The sequence below is a fragment of the Lagenorhynchus albirostris genome, chromosome 9 (genome assembly GCF_949774975.1).
Source record: "Lagenorhynchus albirostris chromosome 9, mLagAlb1.1, whole genome shotgun sequence".
Lineage (NCBI taxonomy): Eukaryota > Metazoa > Chordata > Mammalia > Artiodactyla > Delphinidae > Lagenorhynchus > Lagenorhynchus albirostris.
The window spans coordinates 98,566,871-98,583,789 of NC_083103.1; the positions used below are offsets into that span (position 1 = coordinate 98,566,871).

Sequence of the window (16,919 nt, forward strand, 5' to 3'; positions counted from 1 at the left end):
TTTATTTTTTTAATACTGTCTGTTGAACTGATAGAACTTTCTGCTACTTCTTCCCTCTACTGATTTGGAAATGCATATTCTCTTTCTATTCTCTTTTTTTTTTTAAACTTACATTATTAACTAGTCTAGTGTTAAAATTTCTATTTTCCTGCAGACATATTCAAATCATTGGATTGTTGTAATCCAATCACCCTTTGTGTCATACATATTATTTTTATCCAGCATCTTATAGCTCTAAAACTAATCATTGTTTTATTACTGTTGTATAGAGTCAGTGCTGTTTTAGATTTAACCAGTTGTTTATTATCGTCTTTGCCTCCCATTCTTTTTTCCATTTTACTCTTTCTTCCTGAAGTAGATCCTTTAGAAGTTCTTTCAGCAAGTACATTTCACTGGTAAATTTACTGGAAATTCCTTTACTTTCCTCTCTATCTTAAATTATGTTTAACTTGATAAAGAATTAACCTCTTTGAAAACATTGTTTTTCTATTTCCTGGCTTCTCTATTTCTTCGAAAAGTCTTTTATCAATGTAATTATCATTCTTTTTGTCTTTGTCTTTTTTTCTCTTCTTGGTTTTGAGGTCTCTGTTTTTGGTGTTCTGAAGCTTTGCTGTGATGTATCTAGGTTTGAAATTTGTAATCCTGCTTGTGATTTTTCTGGGATTCCTAAATCTGAGTGTTCCTTTCTTTCATAAATTCTGGAAAATTATCACCCATTTTTCCTTTGAATATTATGTCTCCCAAATTTGCTCTCATATTCCTTCAGGAACACCAAGTAGATGTATATTTGATTCTCTTATTCTAGACTCTGTGTCTTTTTAACTGTTTCTTATTTCCATCTCTTATCCCTCTATGCCTCTTTCTGAGAAATTTCCTCTAAGTTTCTAAGTCTCTTCAGCCCCAATATGCTCTTTGGTGTATCCACTGAGTTGTAAATTTCAGTAATGGTGTTTTTCATGTCTAGGAGTTCTACATGGTTCTGATTAAAACCTTCCTGTTATTTTTTCAGAATATATTTCTCGGGGTTTTGATTTCTTCCTTCATGTCTTTAATCATTATAAACATGCTTCCTTATGAATGCTGTCTAATATTCAATTACCTTAAGTTCTTAGAAATCTACTACTGCTTTGTGTGTGTATCTGCTCATTCTCATACTTGGTAGGTTATTTACTCACATGTTCTAGGATTTTGGATTGTGAACTTAATGTTTATCATCTTCTCTGTAGACACCTAGGCAGGCTTGGGTGGGAATGTTTCCTTCCAGAGAACTTGCTTCTGCCAGATACTACAGAGGTATCCTTCCTCTAGGATCGCTTTATGTTAATTTCTTGGTGTTGGATTTCCATGATTATGTGGGGAAGGTAAATTTGAACCCCAAATGTTGTCCCGTAGATATTCACAGGGAATTTTTTTCCCAGCTCAGAGCCTACATTAAGACAGATAGTCTTGCTTTGTTGTTTCCCAAGGCTGGTGAATGAGTTTTTCACTAATTTGCCTTTTTATTGAGGGTGTAGCTCTTCAAGGGTTACATACAGCCTTCACGCAGGCATCTCAGTTCTGATTCTCTGCCCGACACAGAGCCAAGATCTCACATATCCCATACCAGTGTTGAATGGTGAAACTCAAGCACTTAGGTCCCCCAACTCCCTCAAAGAAAGCCATAGCTTCATCTTATCTAAATCTGCTTTAGTTTTAGTTTCTGTTTAGTTTGTGGTCTCTGAAGACTCCCTGTCTCTCTTACAAATCCAACTATCTAACTAAAAGGACATTTGTTTAATTTAATCCAACCTGTCCAGGTATTTTGTGGTGGGAATGCCTTTGATTTTTCAGAATGATGTTTTTTCTATTCTGAATGCACTAAATGAAAGTTCTAAGTAAGAGCTAGAATATCCTAAAGAAAAAATAGAGGATATTAAGAAATTAATGTATTTATGAAAAGATTAAGCTAAAGAACATTAATTTGATTGGGGGAGTGATAAATACATCAAATTAATGGTTCATAAAGACTTCTATGCTATAAGTCTTATGTATCTAGGTTTCATTAACAGATTTGTGCTTTTTTTTTTTCCTTTAAGGAAGTTCCATTCTTCCTCTGAGAGCCCACCTGCTAGCGCCTCTCCAGACTCCCGGCTCACCCAGACAACGGAGCAGCATCAGCAAGCGCTAATGCATCTGACTGAGGTGCATCCCCACGAAGGGGCCTTACCCGGCGTCACGCTTCCACCCATACCGTCAAGGGTGGAAAGTGAATCCCAACTCAGTTCAGAGAGAAGCCAAAGAAACCAAGTGAAAATTAGCCGTAGCAATTCTGAAGGCTATCTGTTTCAACTGGAAAAGGGGAAGAAGCATGGGAAAAGAAGCAGCATTAAGGTAATAAAAGCATCTTACTTACTTAACCTTTTATTTTGATAATACACAGGGACCTTGATTTTCATTCTCCTTATCACAGGCCTGGAATAGGGGTGCTGCTGCCCCTCCTTCTTCCTCTAGTCCCCACCCCTTCTCAGCCTTCATCTCACCTCAGCTCCTGCAGTAAAACACCCAGGACAGCCAATGACTGAGCTTTCTTCTGAAATGTTTGCTTTACTGAGTTCTGTGTTTACCTAAGATTCACCATGACTAGCACCTTTGTGTACTTAGGTCTTTCCCATCGAGTCTGCTTTGTTAAATAAGGGAAATGGGGATGGGAGGCAAAGAGGAAGGTTTCCAGGAAGAAATGAAGGAGCGTTGAAGGAGTCTTTTTATGTCCTTTGTGTTTCTCTACTGTTACAAACAATAAAAACCCCTCAGGAAAGATCACTTGTTTCTAGTGTCAAATCGTAAGGAAAAGGCTGGAAAATGCATTCTGCTTTACTGGGCAACAGGGAAGTAGTTGCCCAGTTTACTGGCTGGAAGCAATAGTCCTGTGGTGGATGGGCCCCGCCAGGAACAGACTCTGAAATGGAGATTTGTGAGCAAGAGAGTTACCGGGGAACCACCCCTGTCGGGGAGGGAGAGGGCAGGGCCGGGTGAGGGAGAAGGGGCGGCTTTGAGGCTGGTGCAAAGGACGCCTCCGCCAAGCCCATGAGGGTTCTGAAGTTGGGATGGCCCTTCAGAGGCAAGGAACCCAGCTGTTCCCCCACATGGATCAGCCATTGGCTATTGACTGTCTCTGGGGGAGGGTTGTAACTTTGGGCACAGCCGCTCCATCTGACTGAGGTCAGTTCTTAGGGAGGGACTCGACTGTGAGCCGTAGCAGACAACACTCCCAGCAGCCGGGGAACCAGTGGACACCCATGGGGCGTCCACTGTAAGGCAGATTTAGGGAGCCATCCTTAGTTCAACTCAACATATATGTGTTGAATTCCTACCAGGAACTGTGTCAGGTGCTGGGATGCACAGCAAACGAGCCATGCCCTTTCCCCAGCAGTATCATGTTGAAATAAGAGAGAGAGAGATGCACAGTGAACACAGAGGAGCACAGAGGGGGACACATCCCCACCTGCGAGCCAAGCAGAGCTTCAGGAGGTGATCGTGAGGCATCTTAGAGGATGATTGAGAGTTAGCAAAAGAAGGAAGACTGAAAGCATTTTAGGCAGGGGGACCAGTGTAAGTGAATGTTCTGAAGCTTGAGAGAACACAAAGCATGCTGGGAACTGATGCATTTTAGGTCTGCTGTCACTCAAACTGGGAGGTGCTGAGTGTTGAGAGGTGACAGTGGAGAAGTAGGTCAGGGACCGGGTCTTCGAGGATCTTGCTCGTCATTGGAAGAAGGAGGGCTCTAATCCCTCAGCTGGTGTTGGGGCGGGGGGTTGGCGGGGGGCATGGAAGAATTTTCACCACAGTTAGATTAATGTTTTAGAAAGACTGCTCTGGCTGTGGTGTGCAGGGCAGGTGCAGGGCACTCCAGGAATAGGGGATCGTGAAGTCAGTGGACACCCACAGAGTGAGCCTCAGAAAAAAAGGAAAGGGTGGCCTTGAAGAGAAGAAGGGAAAGCTGGACTAGAATGACAGTGGGTCCTATTGCAGAGAAGAAAAGGAGGACCAGCTTGGTGTGTCCTCCTGAGATAGAACCTCAGAGGCTGGTGCACATGAAATGCCCCAGCCCACTGCCGCCACCTGCGAGCCTAGGCCTTCAGCTCACTCACAGCCCCGGGGTCCTTCCCTCTGCCCCTTCCCACATGCTGACCTGAGGGCTTCTTGAGCTCCTCACGTGACCCTCCCTCACATCCTCCGTCCTGCCGGGGTACCTAATTCTTGCCCAGGCTGTGGAAACCACTACTGGTTGTTTAGAGCTGGGATGATCCCCAGTTTCACAGTAAATAAGAAGAAATATGTTCCTGGCTTCATAAGTAACTTATTTTTCCACCAAAACATTATTACTTGACAGTTAATCGTACCTAATCTGAGCTATGATTAGCACTGTTTTCAAGTACTTCATAAATAGAATAGGGTTTGTAGGCTGGACTAGGAAGCCAGACACTGTGCGTATTATTATTTCTATAGGGAAATGTATTCAGAGCTCAGGAACCAACACATTCTCAAGGTGAGGGCGTGCTGTCACCCTGGAATTTACGAGTTACCAGGGCCTAAAAAAGAGCTCAAACTCACTACCTCGGAAGAGAACCTTCTGGGTTAGGGTTCTTGCCAACTGTGGATTATTGTTGACAATGCAAGCTTTTAACAATTCCTAATGAGCAGGGTTTAGTGGAAGTCACGCACTCAGCCATTTCTAAATTCTCATCACCTAACCTCTCTGTGACTCGGACAAGTTATTAATTCACCTGAGCCCCTATTTCCTCATACGCACAATCAGAATTGTTCTTTTTGTAGATTTGGTTTGACAGTTAAGTGCAACAATGTATTTAAACCTTAGCTTAGGCTTCCCTGGTGGCGCAGTGGTTAAGAATCCACCTGCCAATGCAGGGGACACGGGTTCGAGCACTGGTCCGGGAAGATCCCACATGCTGCGGAGCAACTAAGCCCGTGCGCCACAACTACTGAGCCCACTGCCACAACAACTGAAGGCTGCACACCTAGAGCCTGTGCTCCACAACAAGAGAAGCCACCGCAACGAGAATCCCGCACACCGCAACGAAGAGTAGCCCCCTGCTCGCCGCGCGCAGCAATGAAGACCCAACGCAGCCAAAAATAAATAAATGCATAAATAAATTAAAAAAAAAAAACTTAGCTTAGTGCCTAGCAAAGAATAGACATCAACTAAATGTTAGTTTCCTTTCCCTTCCTTCTCCTTTTGGTGGTTCGAATCTGTGTTTTACCGAGGGAAGGCAGAGGACAGTACCCAGTGATGATGTGGATCATGACACATCTAAGATCGGGGAGGGAAGGGAAGAGGAAGAAAGAGAACTTCCACTTCCCACTTCCCAAGCCCTCTTTCCAACTTGGGAAATCCCTGCCTTCCTGCTTTCTCTCAGAGATGTTGCAATCCACACGTATCCATTTTCTCCATCCAAGACTTTCAGCCTACATCCGACAAAGACACAGAAGCACTCTTTGTCCGGGAAGCCATTCCAGAAGCTAAAATGATTTAGAACCGAGCTATTTGTATAGGACAGCAGGTAGCCGGGGCCCCAGACAGAGGGACTCATTCCCCAGGTCATGCCCATTTCCTAGTCAAAGCAAATCTCATGGTTGCCAAGGGAATCGACTCGAATCACATTAAAAATCTGAGGATTTGTCAAGATAATAGGCCCAAGCACCGTTCCTCTTCTCCTGGCAGTTCTGTTGTGACCAGTTTACGAACATTCAGCATTGTCCACGCCACTGAATGCAGACATCAGGCAGTGAGAGAGTAACACAGCACAAGTGATGACCAACAGTAATAAAAATATCTACTGCAACCGGCCACAAAGGAACTGCTTAAGGAGTTCTCTGACAGCTGTGTCGAGCTGAGCTGCAGTAATTAACCCGTGTGTTTGTTGTCACAGACAATCCGGGTATTGCTGCTTGACTGCTTCTAAGACGAGGTTTATTTGGATTAAGTTTAGCAACCGCAGAGCAAATTTCCTTCACTTGCTGTTCCGCAGTATTTGAGGCATTGTTTTCCGTCCCGTCTCTGAGTAACTTTCTCACCCTTACACATCTGAGGAATGTTCTGGAGGAAAGCCCCGCAGTGTCCCCCACAGCGGGGCACAACCTCTCAGAGTTGAAACAAGTCCTCCCGGGACAGTCAATGTCATTTCCAAGTCAGGCACCTTTTGCCCCCCCCGCCCCGTTTACAATCAAAGTCACTCTTCCGGCTTGAGAAGACGTGATTGATGGCCGGCAGAAACCTTCCACCAGGAGATCCTATGCCAGACTCTGCCAAAGCCACGACCAGTGGACACCAATTCCAAGGGGTAGATCTGGTCTGGTCAGCCGTCAGCTAGAGCCAGGGTTGGCTGATGTCACCCTGTGTGCATCTCACGCAAAGAGTAGCAGCAAACCCCGCCGGGGATTTTTTGAAAACATGCTTTTATTTTCCCCGTGTTTGGAGACCTAATGAGACTATTATTGTTGATTTAATTTTTTAAAATGGGGGGTGGCATGGTGCTATTGTGACCTTTTGGTCTTGTAACAGCCAAAGAGAGGTAAATCAAACTAAATTCTAGGGATTATTTGACTATGAAAGCCTTTTGAAGAGACAGAAAGTAGCTTAGTGGTTGCCTAGGGCTGGAGGTGGGGGGAGGGAAGGGACTGCTAATGGGTACGGGGTTTCTTTTTATGTCAATGAAAATGTTCTAAAATTGGATTGTGGTGACTTTCGCACAACTTGATGACTATATACTAAAAACCACTGAACTGTACAACTTCAAATGGGTGAATTTGGTGGTGTGTGAATTTTATCTCAATAAAGCTGTGAAAAAGAATTTTGATGGGAAGAGATCAAACAAAATTACAGCACTGGGAACCAATCAAGATTACTTGAAGCTAACAATCCAGGATTTTTCGTTGCCAGTCACCCAGAACAAACTCTGTTAGGAGCCATCGCTCTCCCTTGAGAAACATCTCTTCACTGGAAGCAGCTCAGCCTGTCAAGGAGTCAGTGGCATTTGGAGATGACCCCTTCGGGCCACACTCTTTCCTTCGTGTCAGTCTGCAGTGCTAGACCGTCGGCTCTGTTTTTCTGTGACAGCCACGATGTTTATTCGAGGTGATAGTAAGAACTTCAACGGGGATGCAATAAGCAATTATTCATGCTTTACATTACATCTTTTGTGAGTTGGTGGAATGATTAAAGCTAAGCTGCTTCAGACTAAGGATGCGATTTCTGGGCACTGATCATTTCTGTCTCATCAGTTTTGGACAAACTGGATTTATGACTTGGATGTGAGTGGGGTTCTCTCCTTTTTCATTACTGGTTTACTTTGGCAAATGGTAACTTAGTGATTTCAAAACAATGGCGGAGATGGCATATGCCAGATAAAGAACAGATTTGCAATCGCAAAGTATAGGATATCTGAGTTCATTCACCTATTAAAAATTAGCAGAGGTTTTAAAATGTGATAATACCCAGTGTCATCGAGGTTTGGACAAAAAGAGCATTCTTCTACCTTGTTAACAGAAGTGTTCATGAATGGCCCTGAATGTGTTCATGATTCTGTCTCAATAATCTCACTTCTCTTAATTTATCTCAAAGAAATAATCAGAGTAGCCCACAAACAATGCTCATCCCTAGGACATCTTAAATGTTCAACATTTAGAAGAATCGCTAAATAATTCAACTATAACTAGACAATAGAATGTTATACATAAAAATCACATTTTCAGAAAACATGTAGTGACAGGGAAATACAGTGTAATGGTAACCTTCTCAGCAAAAAAAATAACAAAATAATTTGTAGCATAGGGACAATTTTATAAAAGTATGAACGGATACATCTAAAGGGCAGGAAGCAGCTGTAGTGGTTTTGCTGGGTGATGAGTCTATTCTCTTAAAGGAGATTTATGATTTTGAAATGCCTTCAATGAACAATATTTCTTCTATGTACTTCTTCTATATATTATATTCTTCTGTATACTATATTTTAATTATTTTAGTCCAAAGACTTAAGAAAGGATCTTCTTCGACCTTTTAGAATTAGATGCACTGAAAGAGTTTTGACTACAAATATTTAACATACTAATCAGGCAAATTCTGTTTACAGAACTTTTAATCCTTGCAGTGTAGAAGTGTTGCCTAAATGACACATGATTTTGGCCCTGTGAAGCGCTATGTACTATAAAAATTTTGTAGGACCTTAGAAATACTGCCTTCAGCTACAAGCCACAGAACTACTCTTTACAGCAATTTCAAAAATAAGGGTTCATTCTTACATACAGTTAATCCACAAGTAGGTAGTTGCTAGCACCGGTGGTTCTATAGCTCAAAACATCAGAACCAGTATTTGTACAATTCTCTTGTTCTTTTTTTCTTTCCTGGCTACAAGATTGCTGCTGTATCTCCAGAAATCACATCCACATTCAAGGCAAGATAAAGGGAAAGGGGGAGGGGCTGTGCCAATCCAATTAAAGGTTTTCCAAGATGCACCCTTTGTCTATGCCAGCAAACCTTCATTCATATCTCATGGGCCAGAGTTCAGTGCTGGGGTCTGGAGGAAAGAGCTTTTGGCTCTGAGTCTGGGAAATGGCAATGGAGAAGCTAAGTGGTCTCACCTCCAGGTAGTCGGTCAATAGGCCCTGTGAGCAGTAACAGTTGATATAAGTGTCTACGTAAGTTCATTGTTAAGATTTGAGAATTATATGCAGTAACTCTCTATATGATGAAATGTTCTGTTTTTAAAGTCTCTGGACTATCTCTGCCAAATTCTCTCTTAGGAAAGGGCACGTCAGATATATTGTATATTTTAGGACTTAATAATTAACAGGGACTTTCCAAATTTAGAAAAATACCATGCCTTGCCATTAGCATATAGACAGGTGGCACCATACACGGTTAGCTCAGAACTGCTGCCTCTGCGGTATGGCTGTTTACCCTAAGCACCAATTTTGAGGCACCCTAAGATCACTGCCGTCACCCAAACCATCTCTTTGGTATTGTCCTTCCTGCCCTTCCCACGGAAGACAACTCAATGAACTCACAAATGCAAAGAAAAGAGGCCTTTGTTTCCCCACAAGGGTATCTGCTGCAAGTAGCAAGTCAGATTTCATGTCAAAAGTGGGAGTTTGGGGAGTATCTTAACCTATCCTATAGTCAGGAGCACGTTAGTATTTTTCCTGCCTGTTACTGTGCTCAACTGACATAATTTAGTAATTAAATAGCCTCGGTCTGTTAATCTGTCCCTTTATTTTATTTTATTTTTTTTGTTTTTTCTTTTGCGGCACGCGGGCCTCTCACTGTTGTGGCCTCTCCCGTTGCGGAGCACAGGCTCCGGACGCGCAGGCTCAGCGGCCATGGCCCACGGGCCCAGCCGCTCCGGGCATGCGGGATCCTCCCGGACCGGGGAACGAACCCGCCTCCCCTGCATCGGCAGGCGGACCCCCAACCACTGCGCCACCAGGGAAGCCCATACTCTGTCCCTTTAAATATGCAATAGTAATAAGCATTATCGTGTAAAATTATTTGTACCTTTCAAAATATCCAAAATCACACTGAATAAAATGAGCTTCTCAGTGGGTCTTGCTTAGACTCTTAACCCTTAAATGTTTCCTTTCTTTTGAATATTATGACATTAGACAGGGTGCTCTCTCTTCGAAGCAGTGTGCTTACCTGATTCGCTTAGATCGCCTCTTCCAGGGAAATCAGTTGGTTCAGTGAACGGTACAAAACTAGACATACTACTCATAGCAGCAGCAGCAAATTAGTAATGGATCCGTTATGATAAAAATGTTAATAACAAAGCAGCACTTCACTCACTTGAAATTTTTTATTTATAATTTTCAGAATTTCAATGTTTTTTATTGCAGAAGTGGAAAAGTCCAAACATGTTAGCTCACCAGCTACAAATTACCAAGGAAACTGTTATCAATGACGACCACTAAAATGGAAGAATTGTTGGGAAACACACCCACTCTCCCATGGTCCACACAGGCTGCCATTCTTCATTTTGCTTCTTCCCTTTCTTATGTGGCCATGACAACTCGAGGGTGGGGGACATACAAGTCTTTAAAAGAAACTGTCTCTTTGATTGTATTTTTAGAGTTCCAAGCTGAAAGCTTATCAGAACAGAGACATGAAGCTTGGAGGCCTCGGACCTGACCTTGAGTCCATCAGAGACAAAGTGAGTGTGATGTACCTACAGCAATTCCAGGATTGGATTTGCCATTTGTCTTCCAGCAAAACTGTATAAAGATACCCCCAGAAACGAGGGGTAGGGTGAGCTGTGACAAAGCGAGAGAGAGGCATGGACACATATACACTACCAAACGTAAGGTAGATAGCTAGTGGGAAGCAGCCCCATAGCACAGGGAGATCGGTTCCGCAACGCCTGGAGGGGTGAGATAGGGAGGGTGGGAGGGAGGGAGACGCAAGAGGGAGGGGATATGGGAACATAAGAATAACTGATTCACTTTGTTATAAAGCAGAAACGAACACACCATTGTAAAGCAATTATACTCCAATAAAGATGTAAAAAATAAATAAATAAATAAAAACAAAGGTATGGACCTGAAAAAAAAAAAAAGATACCCCCAGAACCAAGTTCTAATTCAAATGTCTCGCTCTGAATAGAGACCCTTCTGAAGTAGCATTGGTAACAAGCCCCGGGCACTACTTCTACCATAAAATAAAAGTTACTCAGCCAATGTTGTTTTATGTATCCACCTTTTAGTTAGTTTTGAAGGCCCAAACAGAAAAGTGGGACACATGCACATGAAAAGAGATGTGTGTGTTCTGTGGTCGTTGGTCTTTCCCAATAGAGTTATCTTGATAATATTGAGGCGTGGTTACAGAGGAGACACCCAGGGTAAGAGTTTCCCAAGCCATGGAAAGCACATCCACTTTATTCTCTTTCCTCTGGTGAAAGGAGATCTTCATTTAATGTGTTTTAACTGCAGCTGCACTCAAGGCATAGAAAGAGAGTAGAGTTCAAAGTTGGAAGCAAAAGTGAAAATAAATTGGGTAAACGCAACAAAGAAGAGGCTGAATGTGATTTAGCCACTGTTAAGTGAACACCGGGTGTGCTATTGCAGTGACATTCCGCCCCTCAAGAGAAACTATTTCTAGGAGAGACATTAACTTAACCATTTCACTGCTGTCACCTTACACGCGGTGATCCCATTTCCCCCGTGCCCAGCTCACTAAAATTAGTGTCAATTTAGATAGAGAACAGAGCGATCTAGCAGGACCTGTGAGTCACCCTCACTTTGTTTCTCTGAACAGATGCAGAAATTAATACAGCAAAAGGAATATGCAAAACAAGTAAAGGAATACAACATGAAGGCACTATCCATCCCGTCAAAGCCACAACTAGCAAAGACTGAAAATAAATCTGCTGTCCCTCGGCAGAAGGTAAGAAATTCTCACCAAGGCAGTTGTCTTTTTAATTAGAATTAAAAGGAAACCTCTGTGACCTCACGACAATGAATTCCCCACATTATTTGAATAGAGGATGTTTTAGCTACTACTGTTCCTGCGGCTCCCCATCATTCACAGATATTGATGTAAAAATGATATACACACATATGATGCTGGAAGGTTAGCCTCTTTTTTCCCCTGAAGTTCACTGTTATCTTTAGTCTTCCACATGTTTTCCTCCAAGTATAGTATTTTGAGTTTCTCACACAAAAATTCAATGGTTAGGTGATTTCATAGAAAAAAACTAATGATCCTGATTAACCATCAATTTCCTTCTCTACCATTAAATAAGTTTTAAGAAATTAGCATCTTCTTGCCATGTCCGGGTGCTTGTGTCAGAGGAAAGTCCTTCACTGTTTCTCTCAAGTTCATTCCCTATATTTCTCCTAAGGAATGGTACTATATAGGTTCCTCTACCCAATAAAAATGATAAATACAGGATGTTCTCCCTCTCAGAAGTCATCCAACTCTAAGTTGTGATGTGAATGAAATACGTTCTATGGAGACACCGAGCTTTGCAGTACAAGTCTCTGCCTCAGTCCCAGTAAGGACGTGGGACCCTTTGCACGAGGGACAAGTGACCCTTTGGTGCTTTTAGGAATTTGTACTTCGTGTTCTCTTTCACAGACTCTCATATTTTCTATCTATTGCCTTTCTTCCTCAGACCTTGAAGACCTCAATCCACTTGATTGAGTTTCCATGATGCCACTTTTTCTTTTTTTCTCCAATCCATTATTTGTTCATGAAGAGATTCAAGGCAACAAGTCTATAACTAGAAATTCCAATAGAAGTCAACTACACACACTGAGAAGTCTGGAGTTTTTCTGTTTTAGAGATTTTTCCCCTTCTAGGACCTACATATATTATCCATTCCCATTTTAGCTCTCAAGAAACCCTTATTAAACTGTAAAACTGGGGGTGGGGAGAGATAAATTAGGAGTTTGGGATTAACATATAACACTACTATATATGAAATAGATAAACAACAAGGACCTACTGTATAGCACAGGAAACTATATCCAATATCTTGTAATATAACCTGTAATGGAAAAGACTCTGAAAAAGTATATATATATACATATACACACATATATAACTGAATCACTTTGCTGTACACCTGAAACTAACACAACATTGTAAATTAACTATACTTCAATTTTTAAACATGGTTAATTTTAGAAAAGTAAAACATATAAAGGCAGATTTAGAAATCATATTCAGTAATCTCATTTTTATTGTAATGCCTGTCAGAACTGACATCACTGAAAAAAAGACTGCCTTTTTTTAGTATCCAGGTATCTATAGATATGCTAAAGAAAAGGAAAAAATAATTTTCAACCTCTAATAAATACTTGCAAGAGTTGCAAGAACCCAGAAACAAGAATAGTTGGTGTAATAATGGAGACTCAGTTTTATCTCAACTACAGTGATGTCTTTGGTCTCAAGCTGTAACAAGTCCTCTTTGGATGGAAAGGTCAGTTAATATCTCCTCAATAAAAGTTTGGTTTTAATAAGACTGCCAGAAGCTAAACAGATCAAACACATAAGAAATCTATTTTCAAGCACTTGAATAAAACTCAGTTTTATAAAGAAAACGTCCAGCGTCACAACCGTACATATCATTCTTCAACTCTTTTTCCACAGCATTTTGTTATGTGGCTAATTGATTTTGTTTAAACTGTGCATTATATTGCATTATTTGTATTTTCCATTTGGTCTCCATTTCCATCCATCCCTTAGTACATTATTGTAGCAATAGTCTCCAATTATATTATCAATAAACCTTTCCTAAGACTAGATTTAATTTAAGGAATCCAGGGTTCACTTCCCATCTCAAATAAAATTTTATCTTTATGCTTTTAGGCTTTGGAATATGCTAAGACCATCCCCAAACCCAAACCTGCAAATCTGAGTGGTCAAGCCTCAAAGGAAAAGAAAAATCCAACCCATGCTGGAAACGGAGACATTTTACCTGAAATCTCACTGCTGGAAGTACTGCAGAACAGACACGAAAGGGAAAAACAGGCTGTGGCTGCTTTTAAAGCCCTTCATATTGTATAGACAAGAGATGACCAGAGATGCCCAGGGGATGGACTTGGAGAAGAGAAACTCCAACCCACTGCTCTGCATTGAGAGTGATGACCTAGCATCGTCACCTAACTGCAGTCCACGTTTGCTTCGTACAGGATTTAAAATATGGGGCCCTATTGCATTACGGCGCCATATTTTACTTTCCAGGAAGAAAAACTATTTTAATTATTTATTTTCAAATCAGTTAATATTGGGGCTGAATAGAACTAGGGAATAAAGCCTTTTGGTTTTATCCTGGATCCTTTGATTTCTTTTTGGCTTTATATTGGCTCTTTTAATTTCTTAAATGATCGCTACCCTTTCTTAGCATAATGAAACTCTTAAAGTTACCCAGAAATAAATGTATCTACTTGTGTTTCTTTCTCATTTTTCTGATTTAAAAAAAACTATAAGCACTTCAGTTTCTATTGAAAAGAACTCAACTTGGACTAAACACCGGTAAATTTTGCAATATCATTTCCAAAATATTTCAGATATCTCTAAATTTAGCCAAGGGTTTATATGTAAAATTTAAAAAATGAAAGTGCTTCTAGATGTGCTACTCAAGTAAAACAAATCTCAATGTTGTTCTAACAGAGCATCAAGATATTAATTAGAAATCCACCAAGTCCAAAAGCACTCAACTCGGGCACCTCTGAGAGAGACACTTGCTCAAAGCTGCTGACTCCAAGTACATAAATTTGCTGAACATCTTGCCATCAAAAATATCTTAAAATATCATCAAATGTGTGCTTCCACACAAAAACATTAGGTAAGACAAAAACATCCCACAGAAACATCCTACTGAATGTCAATATTAATGAATATTTTTTCCCTTTTAAAGAATCTTTTGAAACTGCATAAACATTGTGAAATTCCCAGGTCTTAAAATAGTCCCTGGGACTATTTTAAATCCTATTAAATTAGGATTTAAATTTTACTTACTTGCTTGTACTAGATGGGCATTGCATTCTTAGATGGCTACATCCAGAAATGGACACATTTAACAATAATTTAGGGAAAATCTGTGTCTCTATACAGGTGGCATAAGGACTGGCTTTGGAGGTTTATTCCTATATTGTATAAATTTTACATATACCACAATGTGGTAGAAAAGCTGCCTGTACAAAACTTTTTCTTAATACTGGAAACAGCCTTGAAAGTTTGGAAAGATAACAAGTATCTGAACATAAACAGTAAACTGGAGAATCATGTTTCAGTAGTATTTGGAAAATCATAGCATATATGAGGAGTTAGTTCAGGAAAATCACAGCCCAAGCTGCTCCTAAAATGTATCTGTAAAAGAAGAGGACCCTTCAAGGTACATGTTTAAAGACTTTTCTAGAAACATGAGATAGAATGATTTTTTCCCCTATATTTTAAAACTTCCCTATATTTTAAAACTTGTTCTGGAAGCTAAAAATAATGCATAAGAGACATTACCATATTTTCATTTTTAAAGGGACAGGGTAAATTTTTTAAACATTCCATTTCTACTAAATTATCTTAAAGGAATTTAGAGCTTGGAAGGGGTTTATCTTGTTCAAGTGCCAATCTTTCAGAAGAGGAAATGGAGATCAAGAAAGGATAAGGGACTCTGAAGTCCTTCAGTCCTACAATGGGAGACTAGCCAGGTCTAAACTCCAATCTTTCAACAGCAAGGAGAGCACTGTTTGATTATTTGTTTGTGGGAAGAGAGTTCTTGTTTTTCTGTGTGGGCAAGGAGGATGTAATTATATATTTCAATTTGGGACATGAACTTCCAACATTTAAGTTCCATTTTTAGAAATATGCATTACTATCTACCTTGCATTTTTAACATGTACAGTCTGGCAACTTTATTACTACATTGATGAGGTTGTAAGAGACATCTACAGTGCAACTCAAATGCTGACCAATAAAAGAGACACTATTTCAATTTTTTTTTCAGAACATTTAAAAACCTCTCCCTAACCATTTCTCTCAGCCTAAGCATTAAATCCTTCAGGCACTTTCACACCTCCTATTAAGAACCCACACCCAGCTGAAGCAGGTTCAGTGATCCAGTTGATATCAGACAACATTTCACAGGAACTTTACACTCAAGGCAAAGCTTTACCATCCAGTATATATGACCCTAGAGCAATCAAAATTCTTTGTACACAAACACGGAAAGTGACAGGCAGCATCTAAAATGAGTTTGACTAAAGAAATGGAACATACTTGCTGAGAGCTTGGGGTTGAAATCAAAGAATAGATCAAAATAGGCTTCATCCGGCCCCAAGTCATCCCACAATGGTAAGATCCAGCAGAATGTCACTAAGGCACCATGATACTAAGACAGGGTAGAGGTTCTGCAAAAGCAGTAAATGACAAACGCTTGTCTGGCTCCTCCTTTAAAAGCAATTGTACTATATTAACAATAACATTGATCTTTTATAGACCTGAGTGGATCAGTGATCAATTTTTATCATATTTCTGTTTCAGATATTTAGGAAATAAAAATAATCTGCCTATTAGAAGACAAGGAACCATAAACTTGAGTGACGTAATGATGGAGGGCCTGGATTTGACCAGATGTTATACAAGCCATTGAAAGACATAGTGCCTAACTCCCTAATCTCTATGAACTGGTATAAAGGACCTTTAAATCATGTATTCTCTTATTATAGACTCCTTTTATGATGTTTTTCCATCTTGAGTTTCCAACAAGAGCATCCTCCTAGAGGCAGCTTTTGTACAAGTAGCTGAATTTAATGACAGCTGTCTTCATGATATTGCTTTGTATAGTAAGGAGTCTCTTGGGAGTTATCTAGAAACCAACTGAAGAAAAGACAATATTGAGGAACAAAATAAAAGGTCAGCCTAGCAAAGGCATCGATGTCTAATTGTTCCAATTGGGGCCTTATTATTGGTTAATGAATCATTGTCAAAACATCACAGTAAGCATGAGCGTGCACAGTCTAGTCTAGAGCGAGAAAATGACTCTTCATCCCAACAGTTATTAGCTGGGAGTTGCTTGAAAACACATCCAGTAATTAGAACAACACTGGAGCTAATTGAGAACTTTGAATTGATAGCAAATGGTCTACAATATCAGACTGGATAAACTCAGGAGGGATTCTTTTTTAATTACTTATTGAAAAATTGCATAAAATGAATTGAATTTGGGTGATAGTCTGCACATACCAGGACAAGTTTAACTAACTCTAACATGTGCTTCAAAACAGATATTACCATTATATTAGAAGTTGCACTTGAAAATATAAAGTTCTTAAGGAAAAATTAAGGTTGCTTTCCTAAACGTGCCTTTTTTTTTTTTTTTTTTTTTTTTTGCAGTACGCAGGCCTCTCACTGCTGTGGCGTCTCCCGTTGC

General features: G+C 40.4%; 1 protein-coding gene across 1 annotated transcript in view; it reads left to right on the top strand.

Moving 5' to 3' along the window:
• Positions 1-13,555, top strand: part of JHY (junctional cadherin complex regulator) — a 66,226-nt gene extending 52,671 nt beyond the window's left edge. The window contains exons 6-9 of the mRNA XM_060157986.1: positions 2,076-2,370; positions 10,119-10,199; positions 11,300-11,428; positions 13,358-13,555. Of these exons, the coding sequence (XP_060013969.1) occupies positions 2,076-2,370; positions 10,119-10,199; positions 11,300-11,428; positions 13,358-13,555 (703 nt within the window). The remainder of the gene's footprint in view (positions 1-2,075; positions 2,371-10,118; positions 10,200-11,299; positions 11,429-13,357) is intronic.
• The last annotated feature ends 3,364 nt before the right edge of the window (positions 13,556-16,919 follow it).